At 52.5% G+C, this 10,506-nt stretch overlaps 1 protein-coding gene across 1 annotated transcript in view; it reads right to left on the bottom strand.

Moving 5' to 3' along the window:
* VAV2 (vav 2 guanine nucleotide exchange factor) overlaps positions 1-6,627 on the bottom strand; it is a 218,984-nt gene extending 212,357 nt beyond the window's left edge. Inside the window, exons 1-3 of the mRNA XM_011931421.1 lie at positions 6,603-6,627; positions 5,653-5,808; positions 4,584-4,762 (exon numbers count right to left, since the gene is read on the bottom strand). Of these exons, the coding sequence (XP_011786811.1) occupies positions 4,584-4,762; positions 5,653-5,808; positions 6,603-6,627 (360 nt within the window). The remainder of the gene's footprint in view (positions 1-4,583; positions 4,763-5,652; positions 5,809-6,602) is intronic.
* Between the last annotated feature and the right edge of the window lie 3,879 nt (positions 6,628-10,506).

Genomic DNA, 10,506 nt, shown 5'->3' with positions numbered 1-10,506 from the left:
CTCCACACTCCCCACAGTCCTCCTCACCCCCATGCTCCTTCCCACTCCCCCCACTCCTCTCCACTCCTCCTCACTCCCCATGGTACACCCCACCCCCTTGCTTCTCCTCACTCCCCCCATGCTCCTCCCCACACCCCCACTCCTCCCCACTTCCCCCACCACGCTCCTCCCCACTACCTCCCACTCCCCCCACACTGCTTACCACTCCAACACCCCCCACGCTCCTCCCCACTCCCCTCCACTTCCACTCCACTCCACTCCCACCCCTACTCCTCCCCACTGCTCCCCACGGCTCTGGCCTCCCCCAGCCTGAGGGAGCCCTCTAAACCTTCCAGCTCAGGCTGCTCAGTGAAGCTCAGTTCCCGCCTTTTCTGCTCAGCATAAGGGCACGGCCCCAGCTGGAGGCCCCTCCTCCAGGGAACCCTCCTTTCCTGCTTACTCACAAAGTCAAGACCTGGCGCCCACGGGGCCCAGAGGCACAAAGCACAGCTTCCTGGGTGACCTTGGACAAGTCACTGACCCTCCTGGAGCCTCAGTTTCCCCAACCCAGTGGCTCTGAATGAATTCCCTGGATTCCTGAGGAGGAGGAGGGAGCTTCCTCACTAGGTCACAGGCAGGAACTCAGTGATCTCCGGAGGTGCCGTGATCCCCTCGTCCACCCAGCCTCCCCTGGGCCCCGCAGCCCCTCCCCACCCTGTGACCCTCAGCCCAAGCCCCTGGGGAGGGTCTCTGGTTCTCAGGCGTGGGGTTGGGCCCAGCGGGTCTGGGGGCCTGGGGGAGGATGGGAGTCTGGGGTACTGTGTCTTTCTACCATTTTGAGTTGTTTCTTCTTTTGCTTTGTTTTGTTTTGTTTTGTTTTTTACTAACGAGTAGACATTACTTTTAGAATTTCTTAAAAAGTTATCTCAGCTTTGGTTTGGGTTTGGGAGGAGGGAGTCCTGTGAATGTATAAAAAGTACGCAGCCAGCTAGTTTCTGAGAAGTCAGAAAATGCGAAGATCAACTGAGAAGTTGTGCTTTCTGGAAATTCCAGGCAAACCAGCACCAGGCCCCTCGGCTGGCGGGCAGAGCACCAGGGGTTGAGGGAGCGGGAGGGGGATTCCCTGCTGCCAGGCCAACAGCTGGGCTGGCCGAGGTCAGGAATGCTGCAGCTGCAGCCTCGCCTTCCACCCCCACCCAGGCGGCAGCCCAGTGGGAGGGAGGCTGCCCCTGCCAGGGCCTGGGACAGAGACCTCTGTGGGGGACAGGCCAGGCAGGAAACCCAGCCATCCTCAAGAAGGAAAGCTGGGCCAGAGCTGGTACTTCAGCAGGGAGCTGAACTCCAGTCCTGGGCACACCTGCTCGCAGTCACAAAAAGGGCAGACTGCAGTCTGCCCAGCTCCCCGCCCAGCTCCCTGCCTTTCCCCCCGCCCACCCACTTGCCTGCGGTACCCAGAACTCTCTCCAACACCACTGGTGTCTCTCTGGTTCCTCACTCTGTGCAGGCCTACCCTCTGGTGCTCTCTGGGTTGGGATAACCGTCCCTGCTTTACCAGGTGGGGAAACTGAGGCTCGGCCTGGCAGTTAGGGGCCTCCCCTGTCCCAGCTGCTGCAGGTCCAGTCTCACTTCACCAGGGAAGGAGGTGTGCCCAGGACACCTCTCTCTGGGATGAAACGGGTTTGTTTTTTCTCCCAGTATAGAAATAACCCCGCCTGGATAAGTGCAGGGAAGTAGAATAACATGAAACTGACAAGAACTCCCGTCCTAAAACACCACTAACCACTGAGGGCGTTTTTCTGTCGTCTCTTGACTCTGGGTTTTTAGGGGTTTTTTGTCATGTGTGTGGTGTTTTCTACATATTTGACTACTGGGAACAATACGGCATGTTGAGTCTTGGCACCCCCTCGCTGACAGCACAGGTGTCCCAGCTCCCTGCCTCCCCAAGCTGCAGGGCAGGGCGAGGAGGGGAGGTCAGGGACAGGCAGTCCCTGGCAGGCCTGGTACCTTCCAGGACAAGAAGGACGTCATCTCCGTGGGCAGAGCAGGAAACGAAGGAGTGTTGAGTTCCCTGCACCTGCTGTCACTGTCGCAGCTGGCCCCACCTCAGCCGGGACACCCTGCCCAGGCCACTCCAAGTGACTGTCACAACCCCAGAGCCTACGGCCAAGATGAGCTCCACCAAGTAAAAAGGGTGGAGCCAACAAGGATGCCGCAGAGCACGGTTCCATCACCACCTGCATTCATCCATTCATCCTTCATTCATTCATTCCTCAGTCTTGTGACTGGTCCTATTTTGTGCCAGGCTCCAGGTACCAGGAAGAGAGCCCTGGGCCCTGCCCACAGGAGGAGACAGTCACAACCCAAGTTTCCCAGGCCAGGCCTGCGAAGTGCTCCCCGCCCTGCCCCAGGTGTTATTTTTGGAGGAGGGGGTGGGGGCCTCCCAGGGAAGTGAGAGGTGCTGAGAAACTGAGCACAGGCCACTGCACAGGCCACCGCACCGGCCACAGCCCCAGAGGCCCAGGACCAGGGCAGGGATTGCAGCAGAGACAGCCCCAGACGATGGGGTTCCTGACCGAGCTCTCCTCCGTGCTGACAGCTACTGAAAATGGCAAATCCATAGGCACTAGAGATGGTCCCACTGCCACCAACAGTCCTCACCCCCAGACTGCAGGAGAGGTGCTCAGAACTTGCCTGGCCAAGCCCCTGGCTGTCACCTGGGACAGCTAGCTGCTGCATGGAAGCCACAAGAGAGGCACAGCTGGGAGGCACAGACCCAGACCCTGCACCCTAACCCGCCCCACTCAGGCCTCCGCTCCAGGCTTACCCGACGGTGACCTCCCCAAGCTCCTGCCCGCTCTCTGCGTCAGACTCCTCGCTCCCAGGGTGCCCACCCCTCAAACCGTTCCTCTCACCACCCCCTTCACACCCCATTCTGCTGCAGGCCTGAGCTTTCAGGGCAGGCTCTGACCCCTGCCCCTCCCTACCAGGGAGCCCAGGGCACAGAGGCACCACGCGCCCTGTAAGCATCTGGACGGAAGAAAGAGTAAGCAGTGTAGGGGCTGGACCATGCACCACGCCCCCTCATCTTGTCCTGACTCCCAGAACCTCCAAACATGACCGATTTAAGAAAAGGGTCTTTGCAGAGGTAACTGAGGTAAGGACCTCAAGAAGAAGCCATCCCAGGTTAAGGTGGGCCCCAAATCCAATGACCAGCATCCTCTTAAGAGACAGAAGAGGAGACAGACAGAGAGACGAAGCCCTGAGAAGACGAAGGCAGAGGCTGGCCAGCCAAGGAAGGCCCAGAGCCGAGAGAGGTGGAAGAGGCAGGAGGACCCTCCCCTAGTGCGTCCGGAGGGAGGGGCTGCAGCCCTGACGTCCCTGAGAATTCAGACCTCTGGCCTCCGGAACTGGAGGAGAATGCGCGTTTGTTGTCTGAACCTCCTAAGTTTGTGGTCATTTGCTGTGGCAGCCACAAAGCACACACTGAGAGCCGGGAACACCGGTGCCCCGAAACCTTACAACCGCCAGGCCCTCGTCTCTGAGGCATCCTCTTTGCCGTCACCCCTGCCCCGGGGCTACTGCTCATTGCTCCACTCTCTATTGAGAGAAAGAACTGCGAAAAAGCAGCAAACAACCAGGCTGGGGCCGACAGTCCAGTGGATCCCAGCAAGACGACGCATTCCAACAGGCATCGCTGCAGGTGCACTGTGAGGTCAGGGCGCCCTCCGGGACCAAGCGGGGCCAGAAAGCTTTTATCCATGGGGGTTTTCATCATCTCTCAATTTAAATTCTCAGTCTTCTGGCCGGGCGCGGTGGCTCAAGCCTGTAATCCCAGCACTTTGGGAGGCCGAGGTGGGTGGATCACGAGGTCAGGAGATTGAGACCATCCTGGCTAACCCAGTGAAACTCCGTCTCTACTAAAAAAAAACACAAAAAACTAGCCGAGAGAGTAGTCCCAGCTACTCGGGAGGCTGAGGCAGGAGAATGGCGTGAACCCAGGAGGCGGAGCTTGCGGTGAGCTGAGATCCGGCCACTGCACTCCAGCCCGGGCGACAGACTCCGTCTCAAAAAAAAAAAAAAAATTTTCAGTCTTCCTGCCTGCCCCGGCCTCCTGCTCCTTGGTCTCTGGCAAGGTCTCCACACTAGACAGAGGCCCAGGGGAGCTGGCGGACCCCACTGGAGCCTCACACCCTGCAGGCTGACCCTGAGTGCCGGCCACGGGAGCCTCTGACTCCCACAAGCACGAGAGGTGTCATGAAAGTGGCTCCTTGAAGCCTCTCCCCCAAATCGTGTCTCCACTTAATAGCAACCGCCAATTATTTCCCAAGCCAGGGGATCAAGGATTTATCTGCAGAGAAAACGGGAAGTTAAGTGCATTCTTTTCCTGTTCACCAGGAGTCAGTGAACGCCCTGCTGACTGGCACAGAAAAGGGAGGTACCTAGCATCCGGGCCGGACTCTTTCCTCCCCCAGCCCCGACATGTGGCGCTTTGTCTGCCTGACTCTGTGACACCCCTTGCGGAACGCAGGGGTCCCAAACCCAGAGAGAAGCTGCAGCCTCCCTGAGGGAAGGACTCTCATCAGTAAAGCTCAGGGGCCACCTACTCCGCGCTGGTTGGTGCCAGGCACCCCGGGGACAGAGCCAACAGGGCAGGAGGCCATCATGGGAAGGGTGCTCGAGCCGGCCTTGGAGAAGCCCAGGAGGACAGTGAGCACAGAGGCAGGACAGGACGTGCTTGGAGAGGAACGGTGACCACAGGCCCACCTTGCAATGCGACGCCTCCCTGGAAGGGCAGGTGAAGGAGCAGGGGCCTCCACTGGCCCACACCTGGCACACATCACGGGCGGCCCTGAGCTCTCCAGGCGGGAGCTGCTGAGCGCTTTTAGCTGGCCCAACATGGACCAAGGCCACCTTGGCTTCATTCACCAAGTGGGCCCCAAAAAACGATCACCGCGGTCCAACAGAATAGTCAACCTTTTGATCTTGGAGGAGTGTCCAGTAAGAGTAGAGTCCCTCACTCTCACAGCAGGCCTCCCAGGGACCCAGGCCAGGACTCGAGCCAGCCAATGAGGGCTTGTGACCAAGACACCATGGACAGTGGAATGAGCAATGTGCGGTTTTGCACCCAGAAATCAGTCAGGCTTCTTCTGATGGGAACCAGGGTCGGGGAATACCAGCATCTGGGACTACAGACCACAGAGGGCCCTGGAATCCCCTTCTCCAACCCAGTCAGGTTTCAGTGACCTAAGGTCAGAGGCTTGGAGGGAGCCCTTTCCCACCCCCGACTCAACAGGAGCACAGCTGCTTCACCTCTCCGGGGTCTGACCTCACATACACCCATGGGGCTGGCTTGGGAGGCCCAGCCCAGGTGCCTCTGAATGCCAGCTGCCCACAGCCCTCAGAGCACGCATAAGCCTCAGCCGGTTTTACTTCCTATTGCAAACCCCTCGCTGGTTTGCCTGTGAACTCCTGAGCCAGCTGCAGAAGACACAGGACAAAACCACAGCCCAGTGTCTCAGGGAGAAGACCCGGGCTTGCACGGCATATACCAGGGAGCCCACAGGAACAGAGCGGCCCCTTGTTCTGGTGGCCACCCAGGCCTAGGCTGGGAACTGGGAGACCCTCACCATGAGCCTCATCCACCCAGAGGGTGCCCCCACCCTGACTCCTCACCCCACGGCAGCCCCTGCCGGAACCCAGCATCGTTCCGCATGCCAGGTGCTGGGGACCCTCTTCCTGAATGGTCCTCAGCCACCACCAGCCCCACCTGGATGGCCTCATGGAAGCCAGAGGCTTGGCACTGACACAGCAAAGCCAGCTGGCTCAGCACTGGAGGTGGAGGGAATGAGCAGACAGAACCCACAGGAGTTCCAACCCCACCCTACCCACCAGCTCCTCTGTGGGACCCTCCTGGGCACAGAGGGGGATGAAGAAGTATCTCAAGATGAGGCCACCCAGAATCAGGGTGGACCCCAGATTCAATGACCACTGTCTTTTGAAGGCAGGAGGGAGACATAGGGAAGCCCCACCTTCTAGGAGGGCCTGGACTTGAGCTCCACACTCAAGTCGGCCAGCAGAGTCCAGCCATGCCCACAGGCAGCTCTCAAAGTGGCAGTCCCTGTCAGCTGGGGTAACCAAGGTAGGCTTTCAACTCAGAGGCAGAGGGGCGCTGCTGTCCCTGCAGAGAGGAGCTGGTGGGAGCAGCTGGGTCCTCCCTGCTCCCCTGGGTCTCGAGGGGTTGCTCATCCCCCAACCCGGGGCACCTGGGCTGCTGCGGGGGTCCTGCAGATCAGGGTACCCTGGGACGCCTGCCCAGGCCCGGCTCCAGCTCTCCAAGCACAGTTAGCAGAAGTCCTGCCCCTGCCTCGCCCCCCGCAAAGCTCCGGACTCAAGGCTGTGAACACCAACAATTTAGTGATAATTTGATCAACATTAAGGGAATTAAAAGCACCATTTGATTTGGGCTCCACTGAGTCCATTAATTCATTGAACGTTTTTCTAGACATCATTGTTTAATTTTGTAGGTTTCAACTTTCCCTTTTATGTTATTAAGAGTATCTCTTCTGCTTCAAAACCACATTGAGGTCTTGGCTCCATCCCTGGGTTTTCCCCAGACCTCTTACCTCCTCCCTCCTGAAGTTCTTTCATGGCTGCTAAAAGTCTTCTTTTTCCAGAGTAAATTTTGCAAATCTCAATTTCGCCAAGAGGTTTGACTTTTCATCCACTTTAGTCAATAACGTGATTGGCTACAGCTTTATTAACAGTCACTTTTATTTTGGACTGATTATTTCTACCAATAAGCATCTTGGAACTTAATAAAGGCAGTAATTATGTCTTGGAGCAAAGGCCGTTTGCACGGAAACTAGGATGGTGCCTGGCAGAACTCGGGATCGAAGCTACAAGAGCTTCCCCAGGACCCAGCACCAGGAAGTTCTGTGAAGACAACATTCCTCTAATAAGTATCAATTAATGATCAATCAATCAGGGATCCAAGCCCTCAGCAGAGTCAGCAGCCCAGGGGTACTAGCACAGCCAGGAAGACCCAGGAAACACCACTGACCAGAACCAAGGGAGAGAGGGCACAGAGGCCACCAAGTGGGGAGGGCTGGGGGCACCCAGGGTGGGCAGAGATGGCACAGCCCATCCTCATGAGCCAGCTCGCCAAGGGTGCGTGTCAACAGAGAGCCCACACATGAGCTCCACACTCCAAGTTGGCCAGCAGGGTCCAGTCATACCCACAGGCAGCTCTCAGAGTGACTGACTGTCCCTGTGTTGGGAGTAACCAAGGTAGGCTTTCTACACAGCAGGGCTGTGGGCGTCCAATCACAAGGGCTTGATCTGGTCAACTCCGGAACTTCCAAGCACCAGAAAGACATTAAAACAAGAATATAAAATGCCACGTTGTAGCACATCCAAGGACCGTCACACGTGAAACATGGCATGATTTTATGTATTGCCAGGGGATAAAATGCCAGTGAAACTCTGATTATGCCTCTGAGTACAAGGCTTCCATGACCCACTCTGGCTTCAGAGATGTCAGCATGTGCATGGAAAACTATGTCATCTTGGAATCAATGAAATAAAGTACACAGAAAACCATTTAGGATAGGCAAGGATATGAGAAAAGCTGAGTCCTAATGGAAAGTATAGCACAGCCCAGTTCTGTAAATCAAACAGGGGTGCCCACAATTAAATGTAAATAGCTCTCCTCTAGGTAGTAAGAAGACTAGCAAACTTTAAAAAAAAAAATTATATATATATATGAATAGGCCAGGCCCATTGGCTCACGCCTGTAGTCCCAGCACTTTGGGAGTCCAAAGTGCAGATTGCGTGAACCCAGAAGTTCAAGACTAGCATGGGCAACGTGGCAAAACCCTGTCTCTACAAAACATACAAAAATTGGCCAGGCATGGCAGCACATGCCTGTAGTCCCAGCTACTCAGGAGGCTAAGGCAGGAAAATGGCTTGAGCCTGGGAGGTCAAGGCTGCAGTGAGCCCTGATATATATATATATATATATATGTGTGTGTGTGTGTGTGTGTATATATGTGTGTGTATGTGTATATACATATATATACATACACATAAATACATGTATTTACATTTGTACAAATATATATACAAATACATGTATTTACATTTGCATAAATATATATACTTACACATATTTATGTATATATTATATAATACATAATTTTGCATGTGTATGCTTTTTATAATGAATGTCATATACGTATAATGAAAAATACATTTTAGCACAACATAAAAAGAAAATTATAGGCCAATACCCTAATGAACATAGATGCAAAAATCATCCACAAAATCCTAGCAAACCAAATCCAACAACACAATATAAAGATCCCTTACCATGATCAAATGGGATTTATCCCAGGAATGCAAGGATGGTTCAACATACAGAAATCAATAAACATGATACATCACAGCAACAGAATGAAGGACAAAAACCATATGATCATCTCAACAGATGCAGAAAAAGCATTTGATAAAATTCAATATCCCTTTGTGATAAAAACACTCAAAAATCTAGGTACAGAAGGAGCACTCCTCCACACAATAAAGGTCATATATGAAAAACCTGTAGCTAACATTATGCTGAATGGGGAGAACCTGAAAGCTTTTTCTCTAAGAACTGGAATAAAATAAGGATGCCCACTCTCACCACTCTTATTCAACATAGTACTGAAAGTGCTAGCCAGAGCAATTAAGCACAGGAAAGAAAAAGAGGGCCTCCAAATTGGAAAGGAAGAAGTCAATCTGTCCCTGTATACAGACATGATCTTAGATATAGAAAACCCTAAAAGCTCCACCAAAAAAACCCAGAACTGATAACTAATTCAGTAACGTTGCAGGATACAAAATTAACATATAGAAACCAGTAGCATTTCCATACACCAACAATGGAGCAGAATTTTAAAAATCAGGCCGGGCGCGGTGGCTCATGCCTATAATCCCAGCACTTTGGGAGGCCCAGGTGGGTGGATCACAAGGTCAGGAGATCGAGACCATCCTGGCCAACACGGTGAAGCCCCGTCTCTACTAAAAATACAAAAAATTAGCCAGGCCTGGTGGCGAACGCCTGTAGTCCCAGCTACTCGGGAGGCTGAGGCAGGAGAATGGCATGAACCCGGGAGGCAGAGCTTGCAGTGAGCTGGGATCCGGTCACTGCACTCCAGCCTGGGTGACAGAGCAAGACTGTCTCAATAAGAAAAAAAAAGAAAAGTCAAGAAAGCAATACCATTTACAACAGCTACAAAGTAACTGAAATTTCTAGGAATAAATTTAACCAAGGAGGTGAAAGATCCCTACAAGGGAAACTGTAAAACACTGATTAAAAAAAATTCAAGCAGTTACCAAAAAATCAAAGACATCCCATGTTCATGCATTGGAAGAATTAATAATTTGAAAATGACCATACTACCGAAATATCTACAGATTAAATGTAATTCCTATCAAAATAACCAATGAGATCCTTCACAGAAATAGAAAAAACAATCCTAAAATACATATCGAAAACACGGAAGACCCTGAAAAGCCAAAGCAATCCTGAGCAAAAACAACAAAGCTGGAGGCATCACACTACCTGACTTTAAAACATACTACGAAGCTATAGCAACAAAAACAGCATGATACTAGCATGAAAACAAACGCATACCTAGACCAGTGGAACAAATAAAGAACCCAGAAATGAATCCACACATTTACAGTCAACTCATTTTCAACAAAGGCACCAAGAACATTCAGTGGGGAAAGAACAATCTCTAATAAATGGTGATAGGTAAACTGGATATCCATATGCAGAAAAATGAAACTAGACCCCCATGTCTCCCCATATGCAAGAAACCAACCAAAAGTGATTAAGGACTTACACATAAGACCCAAAACCATAAAACGACTGAAAGAAAACATTGGCGAAACGCTTCCGGACATTGGTCTGGGCAAAGAATTTTTGGGTAAGACCTCAAAAGCAGACAGAACAAAACCAAAAATAGACAAACGGGATTACATCAAGCTAAAAACTTCCACACAGCAAAGCAAACAATCAACAAAGTAAAGAGAAAACCTACAGGATAGGGGAACATATCTGTAAACTGTTCATCTGACAAGGGATTCATAACCAGAATACATAAAGAACTCAGCCCAGCGAAGTGGTTCACGCCTATAATCCCAACACTCTTGAGAGGGCGAGGCGAGAAGATTGCTTGAGGCCAGGAGTTCGAGACTGGCCTGTGCAATATGGCAAGACCCCGTCACTACAAAACATACAAAAATTAGCCAGGCATGGTGGCATGCACCTATTGTGCTGGCTACTTGGGGGCTGAGGTGGGAGGATCACTTGAGCCTAAGAGGTAGAGGCTGCAGTGAGCTGTGATCACACCATTGCACTCCAGCCAGGTGACAGAGCAAGATCCTGCCTCAAAAAACATTAAAAATTTAAAACATTAAAAAAAAAGAAGTCAACTTAATAACAGGGCTGAGCATGGTGGCTCATGCCTGTAATCCAAGCAC

The sequence above is a fragment of the Colobus angolensis genome, unplaced genomic scaffold (genome assembly GCF_000951035.1).
Source record: "Colobus angolensis palliatus isolate OR3802 unplaced genomic scaffold, Cang.pa_1.0 Scaffold9, whole genome shotgun sequence".
NCBI lineage: Eukaryota > Metazoa > Chordata > Mammalia > Primates > Cercopithecidae > Colobus > Colobus angolensis.
Note: the sequence above shows the minus strand (reverse complement) of the source record. Positions and strands in the feature narration are given on the sequence as shown.